At 52.6% G+C, this 12,557-nt stretch overlaps 1 protein-coding gene across 1 annotated transcript; it reads left to right on the top strand.

Moving 5' to 3' along the window:
• Window positions 1-1,674: 1,674 nt before the first annotated feature.
• Window positions 1,675-6,715, top strand: MEPE (matrix extracellular phosphoglycoprotein). Its single transcript, XM_061994336.1, has 5 exons — window positions 1,675-1,752; window positions 3,162-3,215; window positions 3,974-4,066; window positions 4,169-5,012; window positions 5,565-6,715. The coding sequence occupies exons 1-5, from the start codon at window positions 1,693-1,695 to the stop codon at window positions 6,713-6,715; spliced, it is 2,202 nt and encodes a 733-aa protein (XP_061850320.1). The 5' UTR covers window positions 1,675-1,692.
• Window positions 6,716-12,557: the final 5,842 nt, after the last annotated feature.

Here is a 12,557-nt window from a genome sequence, read left to right as displayed (position 1 = left end):
ACCACAGTGTCCTTGCCAGGGAAAAGGTTCCTCCTGGCTCCAGGATTTGCTCATACCTCAGGATGGCTGCTGGTGGTTTAAGCATTTCTGGCACTAATGCAGCAGTCATGCCCACTCCCAGGATTTGGGTTGAGGCAGTGTGGTGGATGGGATGGGAGCTATGTCTCCATCACTCCAGTGAACGGATGAGCCAGGCTGGCCACAACAAGGAAAATTCCCTCGACTTGTGTATACGTGACCAGCAGTACCATCAGAGACAGAGGGAGTGGGAGGAGAGTATGTTTGTTGTACATGGCCTCATAGCACCTTCCCGCAGCAAGGGTGGGCTCAAAGGGACGTGTGCAAACATTGCATGAAAAAATCCCTTTGGGTTTTTCTCTTTTTAATTTTTTGCTGCTATTTTGCACTTGCACTGGGCTTGCAGGGGGGTTGAGGTTGAAACCTAACAAACAGGTGTCAGAGGCTTCAGAGTGCAGGCAGCCCTCTGTTTGGCCAGCACTGCCCCGTGATGCCAGCCATGGCTGTGACCAGGCTGGGCTCCGTGGATTGCCTGTCCCTTCCTGCAGCCTGATGGCTTTCCCACGTCAGTCATGGGGGGCATGCTATGACTCGCTGCACTCCCTCATATCAATAATCAGCCTGGATGTGTGCCACACTGAGATCTGTACTAATCATCGAGCAATTTCGCCTTCAGAACAGATATTTATAAACTGTGCTTTCTGTTTATCCAGTCAGGTGGAACATTTGATAGCTGTCTTCCACCACAAACACATTTTTAGCTGTAAATTACTCTCCCTGGTTATCTGCGGGCACTGCCAGCCATGACAAATGTCCCTGGGCAGGAGCTGATTGGCTCTGCGTGCCTGGGGCCAACTTTAAATTTCAGCAAAGTGGGCACAGCCTGCATGGTCTGCCCCTGGGACCTGCCTCCAACGGTGAAAGGTAATCTTATCTAGTTGTCCTGCTGGGTCTCTCCCCAGTGCTTTGGCTCTGTCCTCCTTGAGCAGGACATCTCCTGCTTTCACTCTCGGCAAGCTGCGGTAGGGCTGGGGAGACAGCCCGAGCCTTGGTTGTGCCCATCTATGCATTGCATTCTCTTTAGCCTATGATGCACTGTACTGCTGATCCTTCTGCTGGAGTTGCCTTCTCATATTTGCCGTAAAATGCTTACACGGCTGAAAATAGTTTCCAGGCTGGACCTGTGAGCCTAAGCCAGGGTGGATGGGTGAAATGAGGATTATTAGCCAACAGAGCCATTATCTCCTGCCATTTATCAGTGCTGTTGAAAACTATGGGAGTTTCTTAGACTTAGGACTGTATGGCTTAGTTAGCCTGCAGCGGTTTTGGTGATCATTTATTGCAAATATTCACCCAAACTGCTTTGACAGAGCGAGTTAAGAGTTTTTAACAACTGTTGCCACAGCACTCACTGAGTGCTGCTGGCTGTGCATGAGTCCTCGCCTCATTGCAGTATGCACATGGCGAAAGTGTCACCTTTGCTGCCAGGCAAGCAGGCAGGTAGAGATTGCTTGAGTGCCTCTGCAAGGGCAATGGAAAGCCGGACAACCCAGACTTCATGGGGGCTTTGGGACAGCAGGATCTTTGGGTTGCTGCTGACTGGGACTGCTGGGGACTGCAAACCCCAGGAAGACAAAGTGACACTTTACTTTGTGCCCCCAGGAGCTGCCCAAGATGCAAACAGCCCTCGTGTGCCTGTGCCTGTGCCTGCTCCGCACAGCCCTCTCAACACCCGTGAGTATGGCTCTTCCTGGCTTCCCAGCATGCCACTGACAGTGTGGGGTGTACCACCCAGCACACCCTGACATGGTCTCAGCAGTGGGAAAACATGAGTTATACTGGCAGACAGCACCACTGGGGCTCGGCAGGGAGTGGGGTTGAGGTACTAGCACAGAAGTGAACCTGGCAGGAGAAACATATAACTGCACTGAGGTGCTTGAGTATGTCCCTTTAATTCAGCAGTTAGGGCATGGTGCAAGGGCTGGTCTTGGCTGCTGTAACTTCCCTTTGATTTCTGTCGGTTTGGGATCTGCCCAGAGCTTTTGGCCTGGGAAGAGCCCAAGTGGAGCTACAGGGAGGGTGGCACGGAGAGGACACTTGCCTTACATGAGAAACAGGGGACAGAGGGGTGTCTGCAATGGTACTCTAGCTCTCCTAGTGTGAAATTTGGACAGATACAAGTGGAACAAAGGGTAAACTAAGACAAATATAATAGCAGCAATTTTCGTCCTCATAACTGTTGCCTAATATGCCAAATAGTTAGAGTGAAAATAGGCTCCTAGTGAACACTTGCTTTTCTAGGAGAGTAAGGAGGAGGGAAACCACATCTCCCCTGAGGGCTGGGCCCTGGCCATGTGTCCTTTAGCATCCTGGGCAAGCTTGCACAATGGGGTCTGTCACAGGGTAGCATGGGCAAGGTAACAAATGAGCACAGATTTGCTTTTCAGATAGGGACACAGGAGAAAGATGGCTTAACACTCTGCTGCATAACCAGGGCTGTAATCCAACCTTTGACATTGTTCACAAACAATGGAATAATTCAGGAATATTTTATACTCCAGACACATTTCTGTGCCTTTCACCTGGGCTTGAGGCACTTTAGAGCCTGATTTTACAGAGACTGCGAGGAGATCTCCTCCATGGGGCCATCTCATCTCTGGCATGTAGGGGACACCCTAAAATGGCTTGGTGAGGCTTGGATGCTCACATATTCAGGTCTCCCATCCCAAAAAAGTGCCAGCAGAATCAGGGGCAGCCAGAAGCTTGCAAGCATGTACAGAAGTCTGTCTGTGAGCAGAAATCTGCTCTGCAATAAAAATACACTGCAGTAGAATCCAGTAAAAAGGTATTTGCAGACCAATGATATCCTAGAAAGCAAGCATCCTAGTAAAACAAGCATGGTGTAGCAGAACTTTCAAGACTTTCCAGACTCTGGAAAAGGGACTTTGACCTATCTTACTATTTCTGGCTTTAAGCCAGCACACCAGGTAACTGCCCAGGAGTGTACTGGCTTATCGACAGTTTTCCCACCTGGACAAGCCCTGGTGCGCCTATCACACTGGGCAGGGCAGGTGTTGGCAGCTGCTGAGACACCAAAGCAACATTTGATGCTGTCTCTTAATTTCATGTTTTGATGCCCACAGGTGCCACAGCCACTGCCAGGGAGAGCCATCGGGAACTGTATGGGACAGCACCGGGTACGTCTTTCCTCCCCACCATCATTTGGACCATCATAGGGTGCCCTGCACCAGTGGAGCAGAGAGAGAAAGCCACTTTTTCCAGGCAGCCACAGTGAGCTGTGGAAAAAGAGACTGGTGGTCTTCTCACATCTGAGCAGCCCTTGCAAAGAGCTGGGGAGAGGAAAGGTGTTATGTGCTCAGGCAAGGAAACAACCCTTTCTCACCGGCTGCTCCTCTGCCCCTGCCTAGTGCCAGAGCATAAATGCTTGGTGTACCTACAGGTGAGGTTGTAAAAGTCCCAGGTGCAACTGCTATGCCTTTTCTTTTTTTCAGACTTTGTTGTGCAAAATGCATCAGATGAGTAGCATGAAAGAAAAGGCCTAGTTTTGCCTATTGGAAGCCAGCTGCTGTCCTCCCAGCTGTTTGGTTGTCATGTGTCCCACCATTCATGTCTGACAGGACAGACCATCAAGCAGGCTGTTTATTCAAGCCATAAGCTGTCATGCAAATAAAACAACCCCACAGTTCCTGAAAGCAAGCAAAGGCAGAAAAAGAGCCCAAGGGAAAACCAAACCCCAGAACCCAGAAGGCCAGGGCATACATCCTGCCCAGGTCACTGCCTGTGCAGGTGGCCGTGAGGTGGTGAGAGCTACCTCCTGCCCTGGGGCTCAAGGACATGCTAGTGGGACCCTGCTGCACTGCCAGACGTGACAAGGGAAGCTCCTGGTGCATTCAATATGAAAACTGTGGGTTTTGGTTATTTTCTTCTCCACCAGATACTGCTGAAGGGCTGCAATGCCAAGCATGGCTTCTACATTTTCAAATATGTCTACTCATTTTCAACACGGAGGAACCAGACTGCGATAAAGGTGAGGAGATGGCCAGATGACACAGCAGGCTCCCAGCTCTGCAGTGGCACCCCATGCAGCTAGCAGGCACTGGGGCCCGCTCTGACGTCTTCCTTTATACAGAAGGAAGAGGCTGACAGCCAGAGCACCGTCCCCATCCACCGGCTGGGTGAGGACGATGCCAGGTGGGGGCCAAAGGAAGATGGGGTGTCCCTGGAGCAAGGTAAAAACGGCAGCATTGATGCAATGGAGGACTGGACCAGCCTCAAGCCTGACAACCGGAGTGCCCCAGGCATTGGCAGAGATGTTCTCAGTCCTCGCCCAGGCATTGGCACCCGACCACGTGGTGTCGCAGGCCCCACCCCATCCAGCTCAGAAGGCAGCGGTGATCTGGATTTGATGGTTGAAGCTGATGGTGATGTTTCCATTCTCCCCCAGGGCAGACGCCCCAGCAAGGCTGTGACAGGGAACAGGTCTGGTGTCAGGAGTGAAGATAGGGATGATGCTGCCCCCAGGGGTGTTCCAGTGGAGGGGGCCACAACAGCTGGGAGGGAGAGGGCCCCTGCCACTGGAGAGGGTGCATATGAGGGCAGCGGTGCAGCCACCGTCCCTGGCCAAGGGCAGGAGGGTGTTGTGCGGGGCACAGGGACAAGAGGTGCCACACTTGCCTCTGTCACCAAGAATTTGGAAGACATCCAGATTGATGCCCAAGGTGTGGATGAATACACTTACATCCCCAACTCAGGCAGCAACACCGTCACCAACGGGAAGGTGGGCAGCATAGCAAGGGGCACTAGCTTCACCCAGATCTCTCCGTACAAGGACGACAAGGTCAACATCTTCATTGAGAGGGCCAACATCCATGTAGGGGAGCAAGAAACGACCCAGGCCAGCACCACCCTTGGCAGCAAGGATGATGGCATCCCCACTCTGGGAACCAGCAGCCCCCTGCCCAGGCTGAGTGTCAGTGCAGCACATGATGGCAGAAAGGATGATGGCATCCCCACTGTGGGAACCAGCAGCCCCCTGCCCAGGCTGAGTGTCAGTGCAGCACATGATGGCAGAAAAGATGATGGCATCCCCACTGTGGGAACCAGCAGCCCCCTGCCCAGGCTGAGTGTCAGTGCAGCACATGATGGCAGAAAGGATGATGGCATCCCCACTGTGGGAACCAGCAGCCCCCTGCCCAGGCTGAGTGTCAGTGCAGCACATGATGGCAGAAAGGATGATGGCATCCCCACTGTGGGAACCAGCAGCCCCCTGCCCAGGCTGAGTGTCAGTGCAGCACATGATGGCAGAAAGGATGATGGCATCCCCACTGTGGGAACCAGCAGCCCCCTGCCCAGGCTGAGTGTCAGTGCAGCACATGATGGCAGAAAGGATGATGGCATCCCCACTGTGGGAACCAGCAGCCCCCTGCCCAGGCTGAGTGTCAGTGCAGCACATGATGGCAGAAAGGATGATGGCATCCCCACTGTGGGAACCAGCAGCCCCCTGCCCAGGCTGAGTGTCAGTGCAGCACATGATGGCAATGGTGATGATAATGGCATCCCTGATCACAGGCAGCCTGAAAGACCAGACACCACAGCCACCCTGATCCATGATGATCATGTCACCAGCAGACCTAGAAATGACCATCCCACAGGAGAAAATAAGGATGGTGCCACCAAGGTTGGTGATAGAGAAGGACTGGTGGCCCCTGGCCCCTGGAAGGACACTGGTGATGATGTTACCTCTGCCAAGGGAGCTGGCATCCATAGGAGCAATGATGATGAGGTGAAAGGTGAGGGGCAAAAGTTTGACAGGAGGTCAGGCTACCCGTCTGTCACCACCCCCCGACAGAGGGGTGACAGGGAGGCCACTGTATCAGCCAATTGGGCCAAGACCAGCCCAGGTACCACTATGGCCTCCCCCAGGATGAGTGAGGGGGACTGCACCACCTCTCTGGGGATGGCTGGCAGCTGCAAGGCAGGCAAGAGTGCTGGGAGAGGAAGAGGGGGGAGCAGGGAAGTGGGGCCAGCAACTGCCCAACCCAGCGGGGAGATGCTGCCTGGGGCAGGGGCGAGGATCCAGCCAGGTGGAGTAGGGCTGGACAAGACATCCAGGGTGGACAAAGTCCCGCTGCCACACAGGAAAGCCAGCCCTGGGGTGCTGAGCGGGAGCCAGACAAGGGTTGGTGGCCATGGCGGCGATGTTGAGGACAGGCCGCGTGCCACTGAAGTAGGGGGCAACCCCTCGCCACAGGCAGGACAAGCCAGGGGTAGTGTGGCAGTGAGCAAAGGCCAGGAGCAAGGTGGCAGTGAGCAAAGGCAAGGTGGTGAGGCCCAGGCGGCAGTGGCGGGTACCAGAGTCAGCCACCTGCCCGGGCATCATGGCAGGAGGCTGGGGGCCGGAGCGCCAGGGGCGTTTGCTGCTCTGGGCCACAGCAGGCAGGTGGACCAGGTGAAGCATGCCAACGAGCTCCATGTCCATGAGCGGGCCTTTTATGCCCTTGGTGGGGTGGGAGGTGGCCCCCGCAGTCCCTACAACAGCCTGGGGAGTGCTGAGAGCAGCCAGTCCTCTGAGGGAGAGCAAAGCAGCCACAGCGACAGCCAGCAGTCAGGGCTGCGACCCGCAGGGTGGGGAGCCTCAGGTCACCCCTATGGCCGCTGGAGCCAGGGCGCCCTATGAGAGGTTGCTGGGATCCACCCCAGAGGGCTCCAGTGGTGGAGCTGGGGGTCCCACACCTTGTCCCCCCCCAGCATCCCTGCTACGGGTGCTGCTCTTGCCTGCGTGAGAAACATCCTGCATGCTGCTCAGGGTTGTGTGATGCTTCACAGCCCAGGAGCCAAAAAATCACTGATTAATGCAATCCTGCTGTTAACTCAAGGAGGGCTGCATCCAGCACTGCGACAACGATGCGTGAGTTTGCTGTGCTGTTCAGCCACATAACGGCAACTATGATACACAGCATAGGGTAGCATTGTTTGTGCACTGATGCAGGGAGAGTAAGTAAATGGCAAGATAAAGCCTCTGTCCTCACAGTGTCACTTCCAGCCTAATGGACAAATAAAGGCATTTCCATACCTAACTCTGTGACTTTGATGTTTGGGGCAGGACTTCAGGCAGCTGCTTTGACACCAGCAGCATGCTGCAGGGAGGCTGGTCCCCAGGCACAGAGGGATTTCTAGCCCCAGCACATCCCTGGCCCAGCCATCACCTCTGTGGATGCAATCTGACCAAGCAGCCCCACACTCTTGGCGTATGAAACCCCACCAGCTTCTGCCCGAGGCTATCTGCCTCCTCTGGGCAGTTTTTCCTTTCTGGGGATCCCCACAGAGTGTCACCTTCCCTAGCTCATCCATCTCTCTTATGCCTTCCATCTCACTGTTGTAGTACTTGCCAGCCCCACTACCCTTCCAGCAGTACCATATGCCCTGGTCTTGCTGCTGCCTTTCCTGGCGCTGGCCCCTGCACATGAGCCAGTTTGGGCTTAGACATGCTGGAGCCGTGCCACTGATGGTGCCCAAAGTTAGTCACTGTTTGTGCAATTGCAAGTTGCTTTTTCTGAGGAGCTGCTAAAATGGGTATGCTCAGCAGCACGCTGGAGAGAATGGTACAGTGGGAACAGCGTCAAGTCTCGAAGTGGGAGGTGCCAACCTCAGCACGAGTGAGTGAGAGGGAGCTCCCTGCCGGCACTGCACCCATGTGGGGATAAGGTACGATGACACCCACAGAGCATCTGCTCCCTTGTCTTTTGTGCAGCCACATGTGGGGAAGTTTTGGGCCATACACTTGGTTCTCAAGGCTCCTGCATGGATGACTGATGCTGAGACCACTAGGACAAGGACAACACTGTGTATCTCACCGGTGCTATCAGTAGCACCAGCTGTTGGGGCTCTGCCTTACTAGAGCTTGTGCTCTCCAGTGGAAAAGATGCAAAATGGAACATGCCCACTAAGCCCAGTGCCAGGATGTTAGGCCCCAGTGCTCCCAGGGCAGCTATGCCACGTAGCCTAGTCCTAGTGTTGTGGGAATATGGAGATTTAAGCAACCTGGGGCAGAGGTTTGCCTGCAGCTTCCCAGGTGTGGGGCAGCATCCACAAGATGCCAAAGGCTCCTGTGCCGTCTCACCCAGATCAGAGCAAAAGGGCCTACAGGGCTGCAGGCAGCCCAGGCTGGTGACTCACCCCCAGAATTGCCACAGCACATCACACCCAAGTCTGATGGTCCATAGAAATGCTCAAGGTAGCTCAGGCTTGGTGTATACTGTTGACTGGCAGATGAAGGGGGTGGCTTTGGGGTCTCACTGCTGGCAGGACTGGGACTGGCAGGTTTGCAGCCCCATGTAGACCTTGGCTGGTGCACAGCTACCTTCATCCCCAGTCCTGACCACATCCTTGAATGCACCATTAAGCAACAACCATAAGCAAGGCCTGAGCACCATCTAGTGGGAAAAACCCGTTTTGCCGGGAACAGTTTGTGACCGTTGAATGCCGCGCAGATCTTCCTGGTGCCGGGATGGGCGCTGCTGCCCTCTTGTCTCGGGGAACTCTGCCTGAACGGGGAGGTCAGGTATAAAACTGGCTAGATGGCGTATAAATGGCATACGTTTGTAAAACATCACTATCTCCTTGCACGGGTGCTGTGAAAGCACTACCTATGCATCTGGCTCTGCTCTTCCAAAACTCCCTTACCAAAGAGAACAACGCCATTTTATGGTCAGAGTGCAAGTTTCCTGAGCAAAAGCATTTCCAGATGTATTGGGTCAAAACAAGGATCTAGATTTTCCTTGCAGAGAAGGTTGGGCTGATGAGTGCTGGTGGGGTGGGAGCTGGCAGGGCTGCTTGCTGCCACCACTCTCACCCCAACAGCTACAGCAGGCTTATGGCCAGACTAGAGGTGTCCACCAGGTCTGAGGTGTGTTCCTCTGTGGGGCTTTGGCTCTGATGAGCTGTGCATTTTGGGGGAAAACTTTTTTTTAGACCTTTACTATAATATAGATTTACTTCCTGTTCCCATGTGTTGATTTGAATTTTTTACTGAAGGGCAGCAGTGATTTACTAGCAGGTGTTTTTTCACATGGGGACAGCAGAGGCTGTGCCTGAAGTGCTTTAGGGTCTCTCATCCAAGTGAAGACAGATATGTACACTGGAGTACCTTCTAGGGTACAGAAACAGAAAGAAATTGTCGCTGAAATCCCAGCTTCCCTTACAAATATTAATTGTGGGGATGTGGCCAGGTGAGTATGGGTGGTTGTTTATTCAGGTAAATGTCATGCTTAGAAGACAAACGTCTGCTATTGTGGGCTATTGCTGTCTTCTAGAGCTTAAGAGCCCTCATGTGTGAGGTGCAGACAGTTTTGTGCAGCAGCTGTGGCAGTGGAAACCCCTCAGATTTTCCAAAAGTGGCTTTCTGTTAATGCTGCTTCTGTGTATAGGCTGGTGCATGTGCCAATGCTGGAAAAAGCAGGTGCTGGATGAAAAGGGGGCCAGCATCCTCATGAGTCAAGTAAGCCAGATGAGAGTGAGCCATGAGCCATGATCCCTAATTGGAGATTGCCACAGTGGTCCGTCTGGGCAAGGCTGTGGTCAAGTCCTTTCCCCAAAGCACACACAGCTGCAAAGGTTTTCTGGTGAGTACATTGGAGCAGCATCTTTATTAAGGAAACCTGCTGAATGCAGCCTTTGGGTCTTCAGTCCCTCAAAGAAGCCTCCTTAACTCTTCCAGGAGGGCAGTAGCTGGCTGTGAGCTGCTCCTTGGCACTGGTATCAGTCCTTTTGCAAACCCAGCCCCGCTTCAGGAGCTGTGGGTATCAGGGCCATTGGAGTGGGATGAGAGCAGCATTTCATGCTCCCAGCTGTGGGGCGCTGCAGGTGCTGACACATCCTTGGGTTTGCTGGGCAAAGAGGAAGCAGAGAACAGCCTGCCCTGCCTTCCTGAGCCTTCCTGCCTAGGACAGGCCATGGACTAGGAACCTGGCTGACTCCCCAGCACGCTTGCTACAAAGAGGGATATTCAATAAGCTACAGCTGGACTTCCTGTGGCCATGGGCTTGTGGGTGCCTTGCAGACAGCCTAAGCATGCTGCGTGAACTATTGCCTCTGCTCACCATCACAGTCTGTAACATGGCCTCAGGCACCTTCCAGTGCTTTGTTAATCTGGTGGTGCTGGTGCTGTAACCTGGGTAATTAGGAACCTCTTGCCCTGGAGCCAGAAGTCTAGAGGACTTTGAGCCCTTGGACAAATAGTGCAAACCATTGTCAATGGGGTTTTGGAAAATGGTTGTTAGCAGTCAGCCTGTTTCAGATTTTAGAGGATACAGAGGCACTTTTATACAGTGAAGGGCTTTCACCTGCCTTGTGTTGCAATTTGTATAGCCCTGCTGAAGTGACCATTAAATCATCTCTTCCCTTGGGGAAAAAAGTGGATTTTTTCCCTATCGAGGTATATGCAGAGGGTAGAAAAATTCTGATGCTGTAAAAAGCTAACAGAGGATTTGGTATACATCTCCAGCTACAGGTGTCAGGTTCCCCAACCTTTAGCAGAAATTGGCTTTTCTGAAGCATTTTTGCCACTACTTTCCTCCCATTGCTAGTGCTCACAATCCCAGGACCAGTCCAACTCAAAGCTTGGAAATGGTCCTGTAGATTCTGGGGTGCTGACCCAGCTCAGTGCAGTGGCTTGTGGACTGTGGTGTTCATGATGGCTGTATAAAGCTGCAGAATGTTTTCTTCTGTGGTGACCTTTGAGGTCTCCCACATGAGACAATGGGTCCCTGGGAAGAAAGTGCAGAAAATCCACTGTTGTCTAGGGTATCTCAGAGCCCACAGCAGCCATGGACAAGCCCTCCCATGCACACCCGTGTTGAACTTCCTGGCAGATGTGCTGGAAATGCCTGCTGTCTGCAGGTCCTGTGCTCATGGTCACTCCACACTCCCTTCACACCACAGACCTGATCCCAGGACAATTTCTGGGCACGGAAAGTACATGTTTAAGGAAATGCAGAGGGATGGTAGTCCTACTTGGCTTGCTTTGTAAATAAACATTGTGGCTGTGATAGCACATATGCTAGGCTGTTTCTCTTTAGCGTGTTGTTTTGGTGTGTTCTCTGGATCAGAAATCTGTAGGTTTGTTTTTGTACCATCGACTGGACCACTAAACTGCTTAACCTTCTCCGCAGTCAGTGTCTCAGAAAAGCCAAACACAAGCAACTCAGACTGTGTGAAAACATGAGCTGCAGACGGGCCTGAAAGCCAAAAGAAAGCTGTAATTTACTGGAAGGGAGGGTCCTCTTTAAATTTACAGAAAAGAGCATACATAGAAATTCAACAAAAGCATGTAATGATTGTCTGGCAGAGATCAGGAGATACTGCTGCAGGAAGTGATGATGTGGATCAGCCATCACATGTTAAACACAGTTTGCTTTGGTCAGGTCATGATCCCACATCCTTGCTGAGGAGCATCTCTCCCTATTACTAAAACTGCAGAGATGCAGCTAGAAAAGCAAAAGCTCATCTCAATTTGGCAAGAGATGTCAAAAGCTACAACGAAGTGTTCAGATAAATAAACAACAAGCAGAAACAGAAGGAAAATTTTGGCCCCATGTTAAATGGAGAAGAAGTGAATTAGTCACCAACAACACTGAAAAGGTAGAGATTCTCAACACTTTCTTCACCTCCACCTTTACCAGCATTGCTGAGCGCCAGGCCCTGGGTGCACAAATCCAGGTTAATGCAAACACAGACCCACCACCAATGAAGGAAGAGGTGGTATGTGAACTATTACAGGAGCGTGACCGCCGCAGATTGATGAGCCCTGACAATATCCACCTGAGGATCTTCAGAGAGGTGGCTGACATCACTGCGAGGCCGCTCTCCATGAGCTTTGAGAAATCGTGGAGATTGGGGAGACTGGAAGAAGGCTGATGTCACCCCATATACAAGAAGGGCTTAAAGGAGGAGCCAGGAAATTACAGTCCCGTCAGTTGTACTTCAGTCCCTGGGAAAGTTATGGAACGAATCCTCCCAGGGGCTGTCACAAGTCCCATGAAGCACATGGTTGGGAAAAGCTGCCCGGATTAACCATGGGCAGATCCTGCAGGACAAACCCAGTTGCCTTCTGCATCAAAGTGACCTGCTGGGGTGAGTGGGGGACATGGCCTACCTGGGTTCCTCCAAGGCTTTTGGTACAGTTTCCCACAGCCTCCTCTTAGAGAAGCTGTTGTGTTGGAGTCGACAAGGGGTCTGTGAGGTGATGGGCATGGGCTGACAGCTGCACCTAGGGGCTGGGGGTAAACAGCTCCTTCTCCATCTGGGAACCTGTCACAAGTGGGGTCTCCAGGGATCAATATTGGGCCCATTAATATCTGTTAAATATCTTCAAAAGCGGTCTGGATGCTGGGATCATGTGTACCCCAATGAAGTTTGCTGATGACACCAAACTGACTGGATTGGAAGAGACAGCCACCCCACAGGAACACCTGGATAGGCTGGAAGAGTGGTTCTAACAAGAACCTGTGAAGTTCAGCAAG

Source organism: Colius striatus, chromosome 3 (genome assembly GCF_028858725.1).
Source record: "Colius striatus isolate bColStr4 chromosome 3, bColStr4.1.hap1, whole genome shotgun sequence".
Lineage (NCBI taxonomy): Eukaryota > Metazoa > Chordata > Aves > Coliiformes > Coliidae > Colius > Colius striatus.
Note: the sequence above shows the minus strand (reverse complement) of the source record. Positions and strands in the feature narration are given on the sequence as shown.

What these genes read in the sequence shown, in the direction of transcription:
- MEPE (XM_061994336.1), top strand. Translation starts at nt 1,693, where the DNA reads ATGCAAACAGCCCTCGTGTGCCTGTGCCTGTGCCTGCTCCGCACAGCC. An exon ending in GCACAGCCCTCTCAACACCC is followed by an intron (nt 1,753 to 3,161) that starts GTGAGTATGGCT and finishes TGATGCCCACAG; the next exon opens with GTGCCACAGCCACTGCCAGG. An exon ending in CCTGCCCAGGCTGAGTGTCA is followed by an intron (nt 5,013 to 5,564) that starts GTGCAGCACATG and finishes GTGTCAGTGCAG; the next exon opens with CACATGATGGCAATGGTGAT.